The sequence below is a fragment of the Hoplias malabaricus genome, chromosome 5, assembly GCF_029633855.1.
Source record: "Hoplias malabaricus isolate fHopMal1 chromosome 5, fHopMal1.hap1, whole genome shotgun sequence".
NCBI lineage: Eukaryota > Metazoa > Chordata > Actinopteri > Characiformes > Erythrinidae > Hoplias > Hoplias malabaricus.
In genome coordinates this window covers 40,265,111-40,288,734 of record NC_089804.1, presented here as the reverse complement: position 1 = coordinate 40,288,734, position 23,624 = coordinate 40,265,111, and the positions used below count along the sequence as shown (strand labels likewise).

The 23,624-nt window shown below is 41.3% G+C and overlaps 2 protein-coding genes across 4 annotated transcripts in view; one reads left to right on the top strand and one right to left on the bottom strand.

Annotated features, from left to right (window-relative positions):
- Positions 1-11,492: 11,492 nt before the first annotated feature.
- lhfpl5a (LHFPL tetraspan subfamily member 5a) lies at positions 11,493-16,167 on the top strand. The gene is made up of 3 exons (XM_066672353.1): positions 11,493-11,904; positions 14,462-14,701; positions 16,157-16,167. The coding sequence occupies exons 1-3, from the start codon at positions 11,493-11,495 to the stop codon at positions 16,165-16,167; spliced, it is 663 nt and encodes a 220-aa protein (XP_066528450.1).
- Positions 16,168-18,018: 1,851 nt separating this feature from the next.
- The window catches only part of srpk1b (SRSF protein kinase 1b), a 34,089-nt gene continuing 28,483 nt past the window's right edge, over positions 18,019-23,624 (bottom strand). For 2 of the 3 annotated variants that reach the window (XM_066670802.1, XM_066670801.1), the window contains 5 exons: positions 23,422-23,522; positions 22,558-22,665; positions 20,904-20,973; positions 20,275-20,367; positions 18,020-19,874 (listed from right to left, as the gene is read on the bottom strand). In XM_066670802.1, coding sequence (XP_066526899.1) covers positions 19,690-19,874; positions 20,275-20,367; positions 20,904-20,973; positions 22,558-22,665; positions 23,422-23,522 — 557 coding nt within the window. In that variant the 3' untranslated portion in view covers positions 18,020-19,689. Of the gene's footprint in view, positions 19,875-20,274; positions 20,368-20,903; positions 20,974-22,557; positions 22,666-23,421; positions 23,523-23,624 lie in introns of all 3 variants that reach the window. The other variant, XM_066670803.1, reaches the window with a different exon arrangement.

Here is a 23,624-nt window from a genome sequence, read left to right as displayed (position 1 = left end):
ACCAACGTGTGTTATTGGACTGTGGGAGGAAACAGGAGCACCCGGAGGAAACCCACGCAGACAGAGGGAGAACACACCACACTCCTCACAGACAGTCACCCGGAGGAAACCCACGCAGACACGGGGAGAACACACCACACTCCTCACAGACAGTCACCCGGAGGAAACCCACGCAGACACGGGGAGAACACACCACACTCCTCACAGACAGTCACCCGGAGGAAACCCACGCAGACACGGGGAGAACACACCACACTCCTCACAGACAGTCACCCAGAGGAAACCCACGCAGACACAGGGAGAACACACCACACTCCTCACAAACAGTAGTTTATTGTTTCATATTTATTTTATTTTTTTTTATTTAACGTTACACTTACGTAGCGCCTTTCTAGAAACCCAAGGACATTTTACAGTCAACACAACATTCAATCCACACTCACACTAGCGGGAAGCGGCAGCCAAACTCAACCAGGAACAACCGTCCATCTTGGAGGACTGCATCGGGCACAAGGGTTTCACCCAGGATACAGGGCCAATCCATATCTGGGCACATATACATTCACTCACTTCTGACCTAATGTGTCATAATTAATCTTCATCATAACTGATTGTTGACTCAACCAACTGCAAATGTGTGTACACGTCGTAGCCTGACCAGTGTATTTCAGTCAGTTTTAGAAATGAAAATCAAGGCTCTGTATGGAAGCCTGTTCCTGCAACACACCATTTCTTTTTTCATTAATATGCAAGTTGCTATCTCAGTATTTTGAGATTCAATCTCTATTTTGAGAATAGTATCTCATTATTTTGCAATACTAAGTCCATCTATTAAGATACTATCTCATTATTTTGAGATACAATGTCAATATTTTTGAGATAGTATCTCATTATTTAAAAAAATACAAAGTCAACATATTGAGATAGTATGTCATTATTGTGAGATTTTAAATCAATATTGAGATAAAACACTATCTCTATTTTGAGATGATGTCTCAATATATTGAATTAGTATCTCAAAATAATGAGATAGTATCTCAAAATACAAGATAGCAACAAAATTGGTGAATTGCTATATTTGGCCAAACCGGGCTTCCATAGAAATGCCTGCCATTGTCATAGAAGAGTCACAAAAATGTTCATGTGAATTAGCATTAGATTAGCAAAAACACACTCCTAGAATCTCAGAGGGGTTGTTTTGGAGATGCGCATTATTATAGTGGTTATACAGAGTTTATATTAATGTTATCATTTAGTACTGAGACTGTAAGCTGAGTTCCATTAGTGATTGTCTACCATTGTCTATTCATTTCCTGAAGTCAAGGATTGGTATAAATATAGAATTATTACATACAGGCACTTATTTGTATTTAATATAGCCCCAGGTTCTGACATATTCTGTGTGTGTATGTGTCTGTAATAGGGTCAACAGCATTCAGGCCCCAGCACATGCCACGCTGTGCACTGGACATCCCCCACTGTGCTCTGCCTCAACAGACAAAGCCTTCAATATAATAGCCAGGGGTGCAATACTTGGTGAGGAGTGTGTGTGTGTGTGTGTGTGTGTGTTGGGGGGTTTGGAGGGGCAGACTAGCCACAGTCCATGTCTGCAAAACTGTTGTGAGGACACACACACACATTTTGACATGAGTGAGAGAGCAAGCCGGCACAGAGTCAGCTGGTTCTGACTTCATCTAGGTCATCAGTCTGATGAGCGTGCCCTTGGGCTACACTCTAGTGTGTGCGCGCGCACACACACACACACACACACAAAAATACAAATACATGCTGCACATACACATGACCATCTGTGCTGGAAGACAGACCTGTCAGGAAGCCAAGGTTTGTGTCCAAAACTCCACCAGTATCACCAAAAGACATTTCTTGTTGACCTATCTAAGCCCTGCATGTGTATTATTTCATTGCAGCTGTTGCGAGGCTGGAAAGGCTTTAGAGTGTGCTGCCAAAATCCAGTCTTTCTTTTTTCTAGGAGGTGAAGGCTGCAAAGAGCTTCCTTCATGACACAAAGTCAGCTACCACATCTAATTATACGATCAATAATGGAGCATAGTTGGACAGTTCAACACGCTTGGAGGAGAACAAGCATGTCAAGTCAGCTAACAGATTGGCTACGATGGCTAGCATCATGGATAAGAGGAAATGGACCGATGGGATAAGAGAATAATGCCTTTTTGGCCACTTACAAGGGGCAAGGCCAATTATCGCTCAGCTATGGAATTTTCAGGTGATCAAAATTGTGGCATTATATAAGTTAGCCACATGTTAGTAAGCTATACCATTACCAACACCATAGCAACTGCTTAGCACCAGCAAAGCAACAATAGCTTTAATGTAACAACTGGTGCAGAGTTGCAGTCACACACTCAGTTTCTGCAGAAACTGCACTCTCTAGTTGTAGTCCTGATGACGTGACACATTACAACTCAATACCGTATCAACTCAACAGTGACCACTTACAAAATTAATAAATCATTAGGTTGAATACAATATAAAGATTGTTCAAACACACAATAGTTGCATTTATTGTTAAACGTTAATTTTTTAACAGCTTACTTTCAGGTTAAAATCTCACTGTAACAAACATTACAACAAACATTTTTTTCAAAATGTTATTCTTAAAGTGGGATCAGAGTGGGTCGTGTGTAACACAGGACAGTTACTAAAGTATTAATCTAAAAAAAATAAAAAGTGTAAGTGTGTGAGGCTGGAGCAAACCTTTTAGAAACAACTATGCTTTTAAAATGAGCGTTTCTGTGGTCTCTGTACTCACCAAGCACACCATCGTTCTGTAAATGAGGTCAAACGTACACAAATTCAGAGTGTCATGTGACTACATACAAGGTGTTCAGTTAATGTCACATAGGGACATCATGATTGAGTCAAGGAGAAAGCTGTGTATGGAACTTTCCAGACCTTATAAAGGGTTTATGACACATACGTGACCATGGGCTCTTATGGGCTATATTAGTGTAACTTATAACATTACTCTTCAGTGTGATGGGTGCTGCTATGGGCTTGCCTTGTTGCAGGGTAACGTCCTCTGTTAGACATATGATCTGTGCTGGAATGGTTACTCTAGTGGAACCAGTTAGAGAAGAGTTAATACTCTGGACACGAAGCCTGTGAAAACAAAGCTTGTGATTGCCAGGTTGGACTGTCTTTGTTTGTTAGAGCTACTGTCCATTTCCTTCCACTTTAGATTACAGAGGTCCCACAGGGATGTGAAATGGACAGAGTGGGCAGGGCATAGCTTCTAGACCTGACTGACTGAGTACTGTCACATGGCGGTCGAAGACGACCCATATGGAAGAGGAGGGATTGTGAGGGCACAGGGGATCAGCTGGGGATATGCTCTACTGAGCAGAGCGAGCATTTGCTGGACACTCACCGGACCGTTACAGACCTCATGTGCATGTAGGAAAAAGAAATTCCCTAAGACAGAATTCCAGAGACTGTCTTTGGGGGACTGTGTTGTAAGAATGTTGATCACTACAGGGTCAGTGTTTAAACTTTAAGCTCATTAGTCATCACTGTTCAGTCACTACTGTAAAACCGAAATTACATAGTTATCAGAGTGAGGGACTTCAATAAATCATTTTGATGCAGAAGCAATAAAGCATAATCTTAGCAAGAACATTTGGCGGCAAAGCCCAACGCTGTGTCCAAAACATGTTCCCCATGTAGTGCACTGTCTTGGGGTTCGGCCATTTTGTCAGTGTCCAAAAACGTAGTGGACAATTTTCAGTGCACTCAAACAATCCCACAATGCACTGCAGAAAGTAGTGAACAACCCTTGTACATTAGCAGATATCAGATTACCCATACTGCGTTGTTTGGTGAAAACCTACATGAAGTAGTGTTCAAAATCATTCACTACTCTCCTGAATTCAGTTCCCTATAATCGTGCACTATAGTGAATAATATCTGGAATAGTGAATTGGGGGCGGCACGGTGGCGCTGCAGGTAGTGTCGCAGTCACACAGCTCCAGGGGCCTGGAGTTTGTGGGGTCGATTCCCGCTCCGGGTGACTGTCTGTGAGGAGTGTGGTGTGTTCTCCCTGTGTCTGCGTGGGTTTCCTCCGGGTGACTGTCTGTGAGGAATTGGTGTGTTCTCCCTGTGTCTGCGTGGGTTTCCTCCGGGTGACTGTCTGTGAGGAGTGTGGTGTGTTCTCTCTGAGTCTGTGTGGGTTTCTTCCAGGTGACTGTCTGTGAGGAGTGTGGTGTGTTCTCTCTGTGTCTGCGTTGGTTTCCTCCGGGTGCCCCAGTTTCCTCCCACAGTCCAAAAACACACGTTGGTAGGTGAATTGGCGACTCAAAAAGTGTCCGTAGGTGTGAGTAAATGTGTGTGTGTGTGTGTGTGTGTGTGTCTGTGTTGCGCTGTGAAGGACTGGCGCCCCCTCCAGGGTGTATTCCTGCCTTGCGCCCAATGATTCCAGGTAGACTCTGGACCCACCGCGACCCTGAACTGGATAAGGGTTACAGACAATGAATGAATGAATGGTGAATAGGGAGCCATTTTGGACACAATCTATTTAATCTATTGCAAAGTGATTGAACATTAACTATATATAAGCTGAATAAATGTTTCTAAAAAGTGATAACGAGCAACGTTTATATATAAAATAAATTCACTTTACTAAAGCGATGATTAGTGCATTTTTGGTATTAAAAAGATCTTTGTTTTCTTGTATCTTGTGTTTTTTATTTATAGAAGCTGTTTTTAAATGGAAAGGAGCATTTACAAAAGGCTTGTGTGTTGTCGGTCATTCATCAGCAGGCATCTCTCCACCTGAGGCAGGATACATCACGGGTTGAGCATCTGCCAACAGCCCTGAGTAAACCACAGAAAAACACATCAATAACAAAGCTATCAGTGAATAGCTTTTTCAGCTCTCCGTGTATAAATATACCTGAACACGAGACTGTTGATCTAAGCTGTTGATCAAAGATAGATTATATAATAAAGGACCAGTATTATACAACACAGTCGCTATCTGTGTTAGTCTTACACAAATTATTGTTGGTTCATTCTCTTTCACATATCAATGTTAATGGATTTTTCCTCTGTGACAATCCAAGGAAAAGGTAGGGGTCTGGCTTGCAGTGCTGGGGTATTCCCTTAAAGAAGAAGTGGTAAATAAATTTGGCATTTAACCAGCATTCAGATAATTTTCTATACATTACATATTACAGTGAATAGGTCTCTGAGCTCTTAGTGGATGTAGGTGAAGTTCCTAGAACCCTGAGCTGCACCAATGCTACATTATTGTTTTACAGTAGCCTGTTTATTGGCCTCGTCTCTGTTACTGCACAGCGTTTGGGCAAAAGGTGAGTATTTAATATGTCTGTGTGATTTAATAAGCCGAACTGTTAATCACATCGGTGTCACCGTGTCTCCCGTGTGTATGGAGCTGGATATACTGGGTCACTGGGTCAGGACTGGATACAATTTGATAGGGCTTTGCCACCATCATGGAGAAGCTTAATGAATAGAGGTGGTGAAGGGGTCATCTGGCAAAGATACAAGTGTGTTACACAACAGGTAAATGGACTACTGGCCTGCAATGTGCTGAATTAGATCTTTACATCAGGTTCTGGGGCTGTAATTACATAACTCTCTGGCCACAGCTGACCGTGAGCATTCGATTTATGTTCTGTCACAACAGACGGACATGGAGCAGGGGTGTTTTCATATGCTGAAACACACACTAACACAATCAAGGTTAAAAATGCATTCACTTAAGGGTCTTATGGCTTTTACAAACGTTTTAAGGAATGTTTGCTTGTTTCTTAATGCTAGTGCCATTAGCATATGTGCTCACGGGACATGGTTATGTGTTGTTTGAGATTAAACAGCTCTTGAAAAATGTTCAGACTTGATATGTTTTACTTCTGGTGAATCAAATGCAGAGGGAGGCTAATGGAATTCATTCGCTGTCATATTTCACTCAGCCACTGGTGTATTTCACTCAGTCAAAGTTAGGGCTGGACAATAATTCAATGTCAATATATATATATATATATATATATATATATAGATCACAATTATAATATGTTTCAATAACAATACGATATGATTTTTATGCACATTTTCAATATTTCAGTATTCACTGTATACACTATTCACCGCATCTGTCTCTACAGATCATTACAGGGCACTCAATTTTAAAGTTAGTTTAAAAGCATTAATATTCACAAAGCCAATAGGTATTTGTTTGATGGTGATGTGTTGCTTTCAGTTCTAGGACGTTTTTCTGTGGCTTTTTTTATTGTTTATATCGATATCAGAATAATATCATATCGACTGAAATTAAGAAATACATATCGTGATATAAATTTAGGCCGTATCGTCCCACTCTAGTCACAGACTTGTTTCATTCTGTCAGGAACGCGAAGACGCACACGCTACAACACAAACGTTTATTTAAACAAAATAACAAAACCAAACACAAACAGACTTGAGGGCAAACACGAAGCGAGGAACAGATGAGGCAGACGTGAAACGTGACGAGAAACAACATGACTTGGAATAGGAAACAAAACGAATGACCGATACAAGGAAATGACACAAGGGAACTTAAATACATGATACAGACAAGACACACCTGAAACAGATAATGAGGAGTACGACAAGGAGGCGGAACAAAGGTGGGACAAGGGCGGAGACATAGACAATAACAGACAGAGCCATGTGCTGAGAGAGCACATGACGGGGAAAACAGACACGACAGGACGAGGGCATGACACATTCATACAGTAAAACAACTGTAAATTTACAGTGAATTGCGATTCACTTCACAATAGCATTGTTCTCTTAAATTACAGCCTGATTTGCATGCATTAAGTTCATTAATACAGTTTATTTTATAATTTAGAGTAGGTTCCGATTCAACGTATACCCCAGAGTTCCCTGCATCCTCCAATAAACCTCCAGTAAAATGGTAAAAAATGTGCACAATTTCACATTCTATTCCAACATTAACTCAAAACATGCCAGGTTTGATTTGAAGAGCATTTAAGTGAGTAAAAGTAATCATTTAAATTACATTGAGGTTGAATGAGGAAGTCAGTAGGTTGTTGTGGGTGGAGACAAAGCTACAGTAACAATAGAGTGAAGTAAATTAATCTGACTGAATGTTAATGTCTTTGTAAACCGTCTGTGTTTCATAACTGTTTAAGCCTTTGCTGTTAATAATTAATCCATGTAACAAAGGCTCTTCACCACATTTTCAACACTGGTTCTGAAGTCACTGGCTTCTGTCATAACCTTTGTTTTCTTGACGTTCCAGCAAGTCAACACACACCTCATTAGAGTTGTGCTAAACATCAGAGAGCAAAGAATATGACTCTAAAACTGACTGCTTTGAAGCTCTAAAAAGAAAACAGAGCCAAACAGCTAATAAAGTTAGAAACACTACTAAAAACATTCAGTTTTTCCTCATTTTACTTCCAGTAACTTCCCAGTGAACAAGGAATGTCCCTGGACGTTCAAAATAGGTCTAAAAGTAGCCTGTTTGTCAAGGACATATTTTAAACGTCAATGGACGTCCAAATTCCATCTTAATATGTTTGTTATCAAGTGATGACCAATCGATAACGTCAGTGGACGTCCAAAACGCGTTTTATACAAGTAATTTATTTCGGGACCAATTAATAACGTCAATGGACGTCCAAAATACATCTAATAGTCATCTTTTCAATGTCTGTGTTTGGACGTCTATTCAACTTTCATTTTCAACCTTAAGAGAACGTTGATTAGACGGCAGTCATTACGTTATTTCAACGTTGAATCAACGGCTAAATGTTTACTGGGTTAATTCTCAGAATTGTTTTTTGTATGTACACATGTAAGCTATAGGTAAAGCGTCCTTGGGTTTGTGAAAGGCTCTATATTATTATTATTTTAAAGAAAAAAAAGCAAGAAAAGCATTGCAGTAGTATTAAAACCAGGCTAATATGCTAATATGATATTTGCAATAAGACAATTCATTCATCATGTCTTAGCCCTTTAAAGGCAATACAGAGGTGCCATTTTTTTACATCGCTCATATTAAAAATAAAAACAGCTATCAGTGGAAGCAGATGGCAATTTCTGTCAGTCATTTGATGTTATTCATGACAAAGTCAGTTGAACCGGACAGATGAGTGCTTCATTGATTCCTTGGGTCCACCCCCTGGGAGACCACTGTATTGTCCCATTGTCCCACTGCAGTTGATTCATATAATTTAATCATGAATAATTGAGAAATTATGCATTGGGGCAGGTGGGGCTCGTGCCATTATCTCACCCTTAAATGTCAATGTTACGGGCTCTTTCTTTTTCCTACAATGGTACCAGCAGCAACAATTGTTTGAACTGACAAGGGTGATTCTTCATGACCAGAAACAAAAGATTATGGGTGAATGTGATGTAATTACACCATGTGCAAGTCACACCAAATCATTACAGTTAATATATGACGGGCTGTTGGTAAAAGACAGACTCCTGCTTATCCAACATTTCTTTTGAAAGGAATGGCACTAATTAACAGTTGCCTCCCTTTGTTGCTGTGCTACTGTAGCGTAGTCTAAAAAGTACTGGTCTGGGATGAGTTAATGCTAGGTTTTTCCAAATTGTTACCAGAACACTTGTGAGGAGAGATGCTGGTGTTGACTGATTAATTCTGAATCACAAACACCACTCCAACTCATATTTTGGATGATGCCCCATTAGCAACATTTCTAAATTTGAAATGTTGATACTGAGAAATGTTATTGTTTTAACAGTATATGGCTATATTGAATTTGATGCCATCAAAAAGTTACAAAAAGTTAAGACAGGGAACAAGAGAGAGAGAGAGAGAGAGAGAGAGAGAGAGTGTTAATCGAATAAAGGCCTGACATTTGAGATGTTGCCTTTATTTAATTGAAATATATTAAAACCCCATTTTTGTAACGTTTAATGAACAAGTCGCGAAATAAATGTTTTTCAATGAATTATTTCACTAATTAAACATGATTTAATAACAGTTTACTTCAAAAATGTAATATTCTGAAATATTTTAACGGTTAAAATAATATTCTGTGTTCAGTTCTGTTCTGGAGCAGTTTCTAAGTACGGTTCTCATGACTGCTGTTGTAGTAATTTTATAAATAATTTTCTCTGAAATAAGCTCCTAGTTTGTTGAGAGTGACTCCTTGCTGTTATTAAAAATATCATAAATAAATAAATAAATAAATAAAGTGTATGAAACGTGAACGTTTAACAGAAACACCACGGAGGCACTAATGGCGTCAAAGTCAAGCAAGGCTTTTCATAATATTACAGCGCCGCTTACTGGTCAAGTGCCGCAATGACTCCTAGTTTCCGTTGTGTTTATTTCACCGCTAATCCGCTGAGAGTTGTTTTTATTTGTTCTGAATGTGAGCGGCTCTACATCTGTGGTAATTCAGGTTTATCATTTACTTAGACTTACAGAAATAGCTTCAGACGTCACTGCTGACTTTGATAAGCTTTAATAACCAACAATAAAGAACATTAGTGACTGGAGTTATCTTGATATTCTGGAGTCAGATGCTAGGCCTCGCCTATAGCGAGTGATTGTGAAATCTACACTAAAAGAGCTCCCTTCAGTAGGTCATTTATTTATTAGAGGGACATTTATTTTCAGCCTTAAGCAACAGGACCACATGTTTAGTGCACTTTAGGGCTATAAACTCCACAATTTGTCACGGTGTACTACACACAGAGCGTTTAGATTCACTGCTAGTGTTTGTGGTGAAATCTGTTTTTCCTTTTTACCAAAATAAATGTATGATCATATCTCCTATTATCTCTGTCATATCTCCTATTATTTCCGGTTTTTCTATAAATAGGTTGAGAGCTAATGGCATTCTGTGTTTAACCACAGTTTAAACCCCCCTTAAGTCGTTAATTATCACCATTACATGTTTTATATGTTCTTTCCAAGTTAAAAGTCCCCTAATATCTTAAACATATATTACACGTAACTACAGCTTTACCTTCATTCAGTTTCATAGATCTATGAACAGGTGACGTGTTTATTACACTCCTCTGTCTCCACCCACTGCTGAAGTGTAGCTCAAAAGCCCTGCCCTCTAAGTTTACTGATTGATTCCATAGGTTTATGACGTTTGAAACGCTGTCTGTTAGAGACTCTTGGAACACTGTCAATGCTCAGGAGTGGCACTCACTTTCACTCATCCTTCGAGACTCAACACCACACAGAGCATATAAAAAGGCCTTGGTTTTCACTGAAGTGTGTCTTTAAATCTTAGGGTAAATGTCGCTGCTATGCTAATGTCCTAAAAACTGAGCAAATACAGTATGAACTCAGTGATGTAGTTTCAAATACTTAATTTCTCAGTGTAAGAAAATCCTCTGGGCCCGTCCAATAGGTCGTGTATGTTCTCAGTTTTATAAAGCACCAAAGAATCGGTGTTCCACGACTCACTAACTCCTGTTCTCGCCTTCTCTGTACTTTTCCGTGCGCTAGCCTGCTGCTGGATCTGAACGATACTCAGCAGTTCTCTGGTGCACCGTGGCACTCCAGAGATTTTCTGACAGCAAAGTCAAGAATGAAATGTAGTTTAATTACCTTCCATTTAAACATTACCTTGTCTCCTCAGAGAAACTGGCGTGTCATAAACCGAACAGACTTTCCGCTGGGTTTAAACGCTCTCAGTTGAATACTGAAGATTCTGATGATTTATGGATTTTAATTTAGAGGGTTTTTAAAGTTGGGGTTTGGAGTTCAAGCCAAACGCGTTGGTTCTACGTCTTCTGTAGGACTAAGGAATTGTTCCGGAGGGAGAATCTACCATTAGAAATAGACCGAAGTCACCCCTAAAGTCTGACCCAGTGAATGTAGGGTCATATAATTATATTACTGTATGATACTTTTTATGTATAACTATTATATATAATTACACAGTATCCTTCACTGCCATTCTCCTCCATCTAGCACTGGAATATGTGATAGAGGCCTACTAAAAAAAGCCACAACCCCAACAGAGTCTATTAACCCGTAATTAAAACATTCCTAACATGCTCACTCCCCATCTGGTTCCGCGCTGACAGGATAACACAGGGATCGGCTTGTAACTGAAGTTGCTTGACTACGTTTACCATGAATTAGTCATCTCTTGACCTCAGAGCAGGACAGTGAAACCTGCACATGTAAAGACTTAAGGATCTGTGGTGTCTCGTTTGTATGGACTTACCTTCGCTGAAGACCCCACAGAGCTGAGTCTCTGGGGAATGTGCTAGCGGTTTATGGAAGGGATTTCAGCACATGGAGCTGTCCAGAGAACGATATCCAACCAAGAGCTCAGTGGGGAAGGGACATTCTTAAAACACTACTGAATGAGCCGAGGTTATGGGTGATAATCTACGGTAAACGTGCTGCTCAGTTGTAGACGATAAATCAGAGTTATAGTCTGCAGTGAGCTGTGTCCTTTATTTTTGCAACAATGGCCAAACTTCTACCAGCTCAGGAGGCTGCCAAAATATACCACACCAATTACGTGCGAAACGCAAGGGCCATTGGCGTCCTCTGGATCATATTCACCATTTGCTTTGCCATCATCTCCATGGTTGTATTCATCCAGCCGTACTGGATCGGCGACAGCGTGGACACCCCGCAGTCGGGCTACTTTGGCCTCTTTCACTACTGCATCGGCAACCCAATCACCGGAGAACTGGTCTGCAAAGGGAGCGCCCTGGACTTCGGCTCCATTCCCAGTGGAGCCTTTAAGACCGCCATGTTCTTTGTAGGCATCTCCTTCCTTTTGATTGTAGGCACCATCGGCTGCTTCAGCTTGTTCTTCTTCTGCAACGCCGGAAGCGTCTACAAGATTTGTGCGTGGATGCAGCTTGCATCATGTAAGTTCTTTTTCGCTGCAGTTCTTTTCAAGCTTCTGGCAAGCAGACAGACGCTGATGAAAGTTTGATGTGCAGCGTGGGCTGCTCCGTCTCTTGAAAGTTGTAGTCCTAAAAAAAAAAAAAGAAGGGGGAGCGTGCCAAAAAATTAAGAGCAAATGTAGAGACATGTAGGTGTTTAGGATTTCAGCACCATGGTTAGTGCCAACAGGTTTGAAACTGCAGTGTGTATGCTTATATAATACTGACCACCGAAGAAAGACCTTAGCTGCCCACAGAATAAAAACTAGCTACTGGAACACACTGCAGGATTTTTTGCTGTTAAGCTTCAGCACATGAGGAGTTTAGCAGTTAGTTAATGGCTTGAATACAGTGTCTTTGCAGAGTACAAGAAGATTGAACAACATTTCAATGATTCATATTTTCCCACACCTCCAAAGTTCAGTCTTAGAAGCTGGTTGCATTTTGCCTCACAATCCAAATCATCCCAAACCCATTCTGTGATTTTGAAGATGATGTCGAGGTCTGAGCAACATTGTCTTTCGTGTTTCTCCTGCCCTCAGTATGACCTTGACATCTCCACATTCTTTCAGACCCAGACTGTTGTTGTCCTCTCCCAGGGGTGGGATGGAGAGAAGCAGGTGAATTCTGAAGAAAAGAGTTGTGTGTGCGACGATAGAGTCCCGTTTGCTCTTTACTGATTTAATCACTTTTTCCTTTACTTTGAGTGTTGTGTGGTTTTTGTTGTTTGTGCAGAATATCACTTAAAACCCTCTAAACGTCTAAAACGCCTTTCCACAACAGTCCACCACATGCGGAGTATTGTGTAACATGTTTACATAATGAAGTAGCCTCGTTAATAAAAAGAGTGAAAGCGAGAGCGGTCTGTAAACCAACACCCGAGCCCGTGGTAAACAGATTGAGTGATGCTGTGCAGGTAAATAATAGATAGATGTTCAGCCGGCTTCCTGGGCCTGCCTGCATGTCTGGCCAGAGTTGCCAGGCAACTAGAGCAGCGAAGTTGTGTATTTTTGAATATGATCATGGCATTCAGTGTGAAAGCACAACTCGTTCCTTTCTCTCATGTCACAGGAGTGTGGTCCATCGAGGACTTTTTAAGCGTCTCAGCAGCAAACACGTGAATTCAGGATGAGGGAAGAGAACGGGATTTTAAAAATCGAGAAATAGAACCAGGAGATGTCTTGCTTGTTGTGAGGGAAGGAAAGCAGAGGACGTAGCTTGCTGCTAGAACAAACGTGTTCCAAGCTATAATTCACCACAGCACTAAAGCACACACACGATGGACTGTACGGAAGCCGTTTGTCTTTTACGGCTTTGGCCACAAGGGAAGTTCTTAGGCCTGGGTTTGTTTGTGTGTTCAGGTGTGCTGTTCTCAATGGACCTGAGCCAAGAACTGCTTTTTTGGAGTCTGAGTGTGTGTATTTACAGACACAAGTACAGCACGTGTCAAACATTCTCACTTTTTACAGCTGCTCAGAATATTTTATAGTTCCAAAACTATCAGCATAACCTTGGTTCACAACACAGGATGTTCCCTAACCATTTTATAGCTCTCCAGTAAATGGTTAAAAAAAAACAAAAACAAAGGGTCTCTGTCTGGTACGCTAGGCTCTCTCTCTGCTCATGGCACCTGAAGTTGTTGACAGCTGAGAGACCTCCAAACACTGAAAAGCACGAGAAAAGCGGAGGATTGCTATGTTCCTGCTGCATAGGTGTTTAATGTTGACTTATTTTTGCTGTTTCAGATTCATTAAGGTGGAACTGACTTTAAATATTGGAAAACTTTACTGCAACAAATCTAAACAACTCAAATTGCATGTTTCTTAAACAGTGAATAAAACAAATACAATTTAAAATCCATCCAAGCACAAACAGAATGTTTTTTTTCCCCCAAACATACTGTTCCACCTTAAAAAAAAAAAGGTTGGACATGTTCTGGACTGTGGGAGGAAGCCAGGAGACCAACACAGACACAGGGAGAATGCACCAAACTCCTCACAGACCGTGACCTGAGATGGGGATCGGACCCAAATGTACAGGACCCTGGAGCTGTGTGACCAGCGCTGACCACAAATACTTACAAACTGTGTATCCACCTGTGTGGCACCCAGCAGCTTAGCCCCACACATTAACACTGAATTTTATAAAGTATTTCAGTATGAATTGACTTTTGAACAAGGCACCATTGAGGGCAGCCAATTAGAACAGAAGTCATTTACATATCAAAGGCACAGTAGTCTATAAAATTAAAAGAAACATAGGAACCTTTTTCATTCATTCATTATTTGTAACCCATAACCAGTTCAGGGTCGCGGTGGGTCCAGAGCCTACCTGGAATCATTGGGCGCAAGGTGGGAATACACCCTGGAGGGGGCGCCAGTCCTTCACAGGAAAACACACTCAACATAGGAACCTTGAATAATTTAATTATTTTCTTTCTTTTTCAGCACAGAGGAGCATTTTTTTAATAAACGCTTTAACGAGAGGTGCCTGGATACTGTCACACAGACGATCTCTTTCTTTTTATTCCACTCTCCAGCGACCTGCATGGTCATAGGCTGTATGATCTACCCAGACGGCTGGGACTCTGAGGAGGTGAAGCGGATGTGCGGACAGCGGACGGATAAATACACATTGGGAAACTGTACGGTGCGCTGGGCCTACATCCTGGCCATCATCAGCATCATGGACTCGCTCACCCTGGCCTTCCTGGCATTCGTACTGGGCAACCGCCAAGACAAACTGCTGCCAGAAGACTTCCAGGTGGAGGAGAAGAAAGGTAATGGAATAATCTGTTGTTCAAACTTGCCTTCCTTGCATTTTGTTAATTCCAGTACAGTGAAGTAAAACGGCACAATTATACACTCCATTGCGTTGTGGATCCTTCTCAGTGTCCACTCATACCCACACAACACACTCCACCACATCAGTGTCCATGCAGCACTGAGAATGGCCTACAAGCCAAAATCATACCTGCTCTGTGCTGGTCCTTTAAGGGTCTTGGCCATTGACAAACATGGGGAAATGGGGGTTAAGTATGCAGTGAAACAACTGGACTACAGTCTGTAACTGTACAATTACAAAGTGCAACCATGTGGTCAACGGAGCTGAGAAAATGGACAATAAGTGTCGAAACAAGAAGGTCGTTATAATGCTTTGCCTGGTCGTGGTAAAATTCCATTCACTTGTCACAAGTCCTCTTTAACGATCCGAAGAAGACGTTGCCCAAATGTTTGCAGCATTAAGTGTCGTTACAATAAAACTAATAAGTTAATACTGTAAAAGTGAATTTAAAGAGAATAGGACCTGTATTAGGCGTGAACTGAGTCACTGGATAGAGATGTGCTGCTGATGTAATTACATTAGCTCTCAGTGAAAGACTGCAATTAACTTGAAGCCTCATGAATTTTTCCCACGGCCCATTTCACCACATCCCTCAAGACACAAGCATTTCTTTAAAAAATAAATAAATAAAACACTTCTAGAAAATGACAAGACGCCTCCCTTTAAGATGAACCTCAGTGCATCATTAATTGTCCCCAAAATAACCCACTAGACAGTGGATAGAGCTCTAGAGTAAGGAACTTACTGGTTTATTCCCTGAGGTGATCTGCTCCTATGAGACACAGCAGTGCACTGCAGACACGGCACAAGCAGCAGACTGTAAGAACTTAATTAATGCTGGTGTCCAGGGGCTTTGGCGAAGACAGTGGGATAAGTAGCTGCACTCGATTAAAAGGTCGGCACTAAAGAAGATAACCCAAGTACAAATTACTTCAGATATTAGAGCGGCAAAGAATGTTTCATTGTGAAGGTACATACAGAAGCACTGACAATAGAACTGGCTGCACTTGAGATCAGTGTCTGGTATTGGCTAGACGTGTATAAAGCCTGGAACTGCAATGTGGAGCAGTAGAACGGTCTCCATTCAGGAGATGATTGAGTGGTCCTTGAGATCCAGAAGTAACCCAACAGCCTTGTCTGACCTCATTAACATTCTTGTAGATTATTGCAAAGTTTCTCAAACATCAACTCCAAAGCCTTTCTCCACGAGTAGAAGCTCTTACTGCAAAAGAGTGTGAACAAGCTCTCAGCTGTCACTCTTAAATTGATAAACACTAGATGAGCTCGTGCAAACATTTGGACCCTTGGATTCCATGTGTCCATCAGAACACTTCTGCCTTAGATATGCCGGGCAAGACTGACGCTGATCTTTTTTTTTTTTTCGTTTCAGAAGAAGCTTGATGCCTCCAGTCGACTGCTGAATGTTTCTGGGATCATAACATGGTCCACCATTGTTTCCACTGATCTCTATCTACTGCTACTGTGTATGGAAAAGCAGAGCATGGATCCTAACAATCGACAACATGGACTCGTTTGTGTTAATCATTTTAATAATGTCAGTTTCTGAGAGGAAAAACGCTTTGTAACATCAAACTAAACTAATTGAGTAAGATACTTTTTTTATGATGAAATTATATAACGGCTTATTACTTAGACGATTACTGTCAACACCAGGCTTCCTTATCCCTCCTGTTTGTTGCGGGTCAAATTGACTCGTTTTAAAGTTTGCTTGCCTTAATTAGTGTAATCAACATATAATATTAAAACGGTTCATCTCACATTCGCAACTACCCCCTGCATGTTTATATCACATAGATACTGTTCGGGTCAATTTGACCCCTGCAGTCAAACTGGAGGTAAAAGGGTGTCAGAAATGTCAGGGTATTTCTTTGATTGCAACTGTGAGACATGTTTCACCCCAATCTCCCTCTCTCACACACACAGGTGCAGATGTTATGACTTTTGACATGAACTAGTCATGTTCTCTTGTGAAAACTCCACCCACATTCAATGGACACCCAACAGGGGAGGGGCAAAACATAAGATTCTCTGCATGGCAGTCCTACCAACATTACACTGTGTCAGGCACACCTTTACAAAATGAGCAGCCGAAGCAAAAGGATGACAGTCCAGGAGGCTCTGGAAGTCATCACTGATCATGACAATGAAACAGAGGAGGATCTGTCTGAAGACGAAGACTATCTTGAGCTAAATTCTGATTCTAATGATTCTGATATCGGGGCAGCACTGTGGTGCAGCAGGTGGTGTCTCAGTCACAGCTCCAGGGTTCGATTCCCATTTCTAGAAAGGTGCTATGTAAGTGTAACGTTAAATAAAACACATTTAGATGCATATTTGTGGCTCCTCATCCTGCCTGGGGTCTATAAGTCAAAGGAGGAATCGACAGCCAGTCTTTCAAAAGTAATAAAGTGGTGAAATATTTAAAAAGTTGTATTTTTTTATGTAAAACAAGTGAATTATTTTAATTGAACCATTACCTGTTAGAGGTAAGGAACACCACTGCACTAAATATTGATTGAATAATTAGTAATGGAGTTAGTAATGAAATATTCACACTGCTGGTTAGGATTTTTTTGGTTTCAGACATCTTTTGGACATGCACCGGGTCAAACTGACCTGGGAACACCATTACTGTTCCTGACAAATGAACATAACAGGAGGAGTAAGGAGAGGTTTGGGAAGATAAAACTATAAGTGGAAACTGACAGATATAAAACTGACAGTTTTTTATTTGAACACAGAAACATGCTGCCCACGTAAACAACTTTATATATTTTCAGGAGATATTTAAGACCTCTGCAAACTGTCATTTCTGGCGGCACTCATCATTCACATCTGAAAGTGTTCCCCATAAACATTAAAATATAAAAGTAATACTAGCTTTATATTAGAATTCTTTCCCCCACAAACAGACTGATTTGATATTTCCAAACTTTCCCGAAATTAGATTTTGATTGCATTGTTGATCATTTTTTATTTGTGCACTAGAAGAAACAGCTGAAGATTAAATTTGCTTCATACATTTAGCTCATTAGCCTTTGATAGCATTTAGCTATTGTTAAATAATAGTTGGAGTCCAGTTTGTGATCTGTGAGGGCTGCTAATCCGCTCACTATAAACCCCCACTACTTGTGTGTGCAAAGACAAAACATCCTGTGTCCAGTACTTCGAGTAATAAAACGTTACAAAGTGCAGGAAGCAACACAAAGTCTTTTTGATTTTCCAAACCTTTATTTGTAACAACTACAGAAACGGCTTTAGTTCAGCGGTGAACAATCCGAAGCAGAGTGGCTTTGAAAAAGAAGAGAGCGCGGAGCAGAGGATGTGCTTCTGGAAACTGGCGAAATGTCAAAATGTCAACTTTTATTACAAAAAAAAAAAAAAGAAAAAAAAAGAAAAAGCACGCGGAGGTCAGTGCCCTTCACAGTAGAATTCTTCTAGATTCCTTCTACTTACTTTTATACAAAAAAACAAAACACTGATCCTGCTTCAAGCAACATCAGTTCAACAGATCAGTGTCGGTATAAGAAGCATTTTTCAAGGCATCTTTGTACGGGTCATCACTCAGACATTGTCCCGGGAGCCATTCAGCAAAGCTTCGGCACAAAAACGCAACAGAAGATCATTAAAACTATACAATACTGACACCGCTAAAGAGAGACAACTCTTTGGTACAAGTATGTACAAAAACGGCAGACGTTTTCTGAGACGGAACTGTGTCTGGTTTAAGATGTCACACCACGTTTACGGTGGAAAGACATTCACTTTCTTTTGTTTGTTTGTTTTTTAACATTATACTCAATGACTATTAACAATGATATGCCCTTTACACTGTGTGAATATTTTATGAAGAACGGAACAATAAAAATACATCAAAAATCTAAATGTACTGATATCATTTAAATATAAGGGTGTTTTCTCTTCTCCTGCACAGGTCTCGTATTGGAGATTTATTGTTTGTTTGTTCTTGTAAAGAGAAGCACTCATTTCACTCATTTTCTTGCACTGAGCAGCACTTGTTCCCAGAGATGAGATCAGTAAGCCAACAGTTCAGGACGTTAGAGCTCATAGAAACATCCAGTCATTCCCAGGGCCATCACTGTTGCTCTTTATTATTCGGATTCTTGATGTAAACTGCCTTGGGATGATTAACAATTCTGTGCATTTATTTTATTTTATTTTTATTCGGCATAATCTCTGTTTGCAGCATCTGTGTTAGGTGCAGGCAATGTTTATCACCACTGCAATAAAATACACCTCACCAAAAGGAGCTTTGAGTGTATTGTAGATCTCATTTGAACCTAATGAACACTCACCAACACTGATTATGTCTATTTACCTGGTTCTAAACTATATTTAGTTTAACAAGAGGCATGTTGTGTATTGAGAAAGTATGATATTTTTCCATATAGCACAACATACAACCGATTAAGAGCAGAAAACAAAGTGCTTCTATTCTGCTTAAGCAGCTGCCTAGTGGCATCCATTAGATTTTCCTTTCTGTTCTTTTCTAAGCCCAGGAAAACACACCCAAATCATTGTCTGTGTGAATCAAACATATGCTACAAATACAGCAGACCGAGATTCCACTGAATATTTGCCCTTACACCCTTAAAGCAGTAACAACAGTGTATTTGTTAGACACTTACTGTTGGCTGAGAGAAAAGAGAGAAAGTAAATGAAGTGAAAACGGCAGGTTAACTCAAGTTACACCTGGTGCATTTCAATTCTACCCAAAGTCTACACGCCCAGCACATAAGACTGTTAGCATTTATCACGTGTAAGTATCTAAGAGAGTTATCAGAGTGCCTTCAGGTCTTAATCGTAAGTGTGTGTTTGTGTGTGTGCGCCTGCCTGTCCGTCTGCCTGCCTGTCAGTGTTTGTGTTGGAGGCTTTCGACCACTAGGAGGAGATCCAGGCGTGGCGGAGGCACTCTGCAGCGGTAGCTCTTTTCTCCGGGATTAGGTCCAGCATGGGCAGGAGGAAGCTGCTGAAACTCTGAGCTTCCTCCCGCTGCCACTCGTACTTCTCCACCAGGACATCGATCAGCCCCCACGGCTTCAGCTTAGTGATATGCCTCAGGTCGCCTGAGCCGGCACGCAGGAACACAGAACACACACAAAAAACAAAGCCTGATTACGAGAGGGATTTGCATTTCCTGTGTGAACAAAGACCCTGGGACTACTAGGCTACACCTTAAATCTACAAGGGCCAAAGTTTCGCATCTTTGCAGAGAACTATGCAGTGAAGGGGCACAGGGCTCATTAAGAACGATAAATAAGCCACTACCTGAAAAGTGTCAGGAATGCCGAAGGGTAGAATTTAAATTAGTACTCAAATATAAACTAGGGATACAAATGCGAACTCAGAAACCAGTTCTCAGACCAGCTCTATTTCTTTGATTCATATTAACCAAAGTATCCCACAATTATAAATGATATGACTGAGAAAGAGGATGTATCTAGACAAGGTTTTGACTAGGTTTACCTTTCTTTGTGAAGAACTCCTTGGAATATTTCCCATTCATGATGAGTTTACGAGGGACTTTCCCCAAAAGCTCAATGATAAGTGCGATGTGATCTGTACAGGAGCGAACGGGAAGAGGAATTACATGCAAATTACATTGTCTTGTGTGGATATTAAATAAATAAAAAGGTATAAAAAAATTTTCAAATTTCAAAATACAAAGAAGCTGGATGACAGCAGCAACACAAATATTAAGCTGAAAAAACACAGCATTACTTATTCACCCCTGTGAACCAGAGCTATTGCCTGGTGTAAAGGCTACAGGGCGGATGAGGAGCTTGTGCATCAAGTGCTCCCATTAAAGTGGCATGAGTCTCACCCAAGTGCTAATTAATGAGCACAATGCAACTGACGCTAGTGATTATGCAGCAGACACAGACGATGGAGACATCAAAGCTGTTCAACAGAGCCAGTACCAAGAGGTGTGTGTGTGTGTCATGTGTTAAAAGAACACGACTGGGCATGAATGGGTCTCTTCTCAGGTGAGAAGAGGTAGGTTTTATAACGGTCTGTAGGACAGCTGTTCTTGAGTAATAAAGAAGGCTGGATTTATTACCTACAAAAACACAGGTACTCGGAGCATGAATTACCTTCATCCCTTGAGTAATCTTCTCCAGAGTGTGGTTCAAAGAGGTAATCGCCCGTCGCCAACTCGAATGCCTAGACAGACACAAATTCCCGCAGTTACAGTGTGAGTGTATTTACATGTACATGACCTGGACCGTTTAATAAGTAGCCTTTCAGGCTATTTCTTAGGTGCATTATGTGAATGTATGCTGTGAGTAAAAGTGTACATATGGCTGAGAGAGAGAGAGAGAGAGAGAGAGAGAGAGAGACAGAAAGAGAGAGAGACAGAGACAGAAAGAGAGAGAGAGAGAGAGAGAGAGAGAGAGAGAAAGAGAGGGAGACAGAAAGAGAGAGAGAGAGAGAAAAAGAGACAGATAGAGAGAGAGACAGACAGAGAAAGAAAGAGAGAGAGACAGAGAAAGAGAGACAGAAAGAGACAGAGAGAAAAAGACAGACATCAAAACTATCCTAAAATGATCACATTCCTGCACTGGCAGGAAGGGTATGGAAGGTCGTTACAGCCCAAGTGCCCTTCAGCAAATCAAGGTCCACTCGAAGTGACTGTGTGCTTCCTGTAGGAACTCATTGTTTCAGAGTGGGTTTGAAATGCTGATGGAGCCAGAGGTTTAGCTTCCTTTGACCTTATTGTCAAAGGAAAAGTGCTGAATCGGAGCATTACAGGGCAGGGCATGAGCCAAGAGAGCCAGAGAACACAGGCAACAGCCGCATGAATACTGCTGCTGCACTTACAGGGGTTGGACAATGAAAGTGAAACACCTGTCATTGTAGTGTGGGAGGTTTCAGGGCTAAATTGGAGCAGCCTGGTGGCCAATCTTCATTAACTCCACATTGCACCAGTAAGACCATATGCATCCAATGGTTCAAACAATGGTTCATGCACCAATACACACAGCAAGACTGGTGAAAGACTGGTTTGATGAACATGAAAGTCAAGTTGAACATCTCCCATGGCCTGCACAGTCACCAGATCTAAATATTATTGAGCCACTTTGGGGTGTTTTGGAGGAGCGAGTCAGGAAACGTTTTCCTCCACCAGCATCACGTAGTGACCTGGCCACTATTCTGCAAGAAGAATGGCTTCAAATCCCTCCGACCACTGTGCAGGACTTGTATATGTCATTCCCAAGACGAACTGACGCTGTATTGGCCGCAAAAGGAGGCCCTACACCATACTGATAAATTACTGTGGTCTAAAAACAGGTGTTTCACTTCCATTGTCCAACCCCTGTATGTGAAAGTAGTGCATCCTAATTTGGCATAACTCCTTGTGCTTAACAGTGAGATGACAGTTTCTATATAATAGTTTGTGATTCACGGTATTTAAACTACCAACGGATTCCTTTATCTTTGAAATTAAAATGCAATAATAATGAGCCACTAAAATGAACTGGCTCATTAAATAGGAAATTGTCTTATTCATACTGCCATTTTTGGTTTATAGAAAGTATAGGAAATGCACTGGTGTTTTATAAATTTGTTTAGTCAGTGCACCTCTACTGTACACTATGCTGTGTATATATACTGTGTAACAGGCCATGGGAAGGCAGCCTTTTAAGGATGTTGAAAATAATTAAACCAGAAAACACTAAATCTTAGAAGAGATTTGAAAAAGATTTGATTTTATGTGAATGGATCTAACAATGTGTGTGAGCTCACCATGCACGCTGTGCTCCAGATGTCTGCAGGCGTGCTGTAACCTGCTCCAATCAGCACCTCGAGAGAACGGTACTGCCGTGTTTGAATGTCATCGGTGAAGTGTTTGTGCTGAGAGAGAGAGAACACAATCACATTTAACTACGTCAGAAGGCAGTAGTCATCGAATTTAAGGCTTGTAGAATAAACAGTGGTGAATCACCCCTTCCATTATCTGTAACCGCTTATCCAGTTCAGGGTACACACTAGAGGGGGCGCCAGTCCTTCACAGGGCAATACACACACTCGCACCTACGGACACTTTTGAGTCGCCAATCCACCTACCAACGTGCGTTTTTGGACTGTGGGAGGAAACCCACACAAACACAGGGAGAACACACCACACTCCTCACAGACAGTCACCCGGAGGAAACCCACGCAGACACAGGGAGAACACACCACACTCCTCACAGACAGTCACCCGGAGGAAACCCACGCAGACACAGGGAGAACACACCACACTCCTCACAGACAGTCACCCGGAGGACACCCACGCAGACACAGGGAGAACACACCACACTCCTCATAGACATTCACCCGGAGCGGGAATCGAACCCACAACCTCCAGGTCCCTGGAGCTGTGTGACTGCAACACTACCTGCTGCACCACTGTGCCACCCTCCTTCCATACCAACAACTTTGATATTTTGATTATTTCTTCGTCATCCAAATCTAAACTTAATGTTAACTAGGTGTGCACCGCTTTTTAAATACATGTCAACATGTGTTTTTAAGACAGGAAGCATCTGCATTCATATAAATATTCATCATTTCCCCTTTCATCTGTGCTTCTTATTTAGTTTCTGTGTAAGAAAGGCCACTACTCACCACCCAGCAGGCGTTGCCCAGGTCAGCGATTTTAACCAGTATTTTGTCAGCATTTTGCGGTTCCAGTGGGTTGACAAGCAGGCTTCCAGCTGCAAGTTTAGCTGAAGGAGATCAGGCAGAGCAGAGGAGGGAAGAGACAGAGATACCTTTAGAATCAATGCTACCCTAGACACAGGCAGCAGGGATGCTGGACAGGAGGCTAG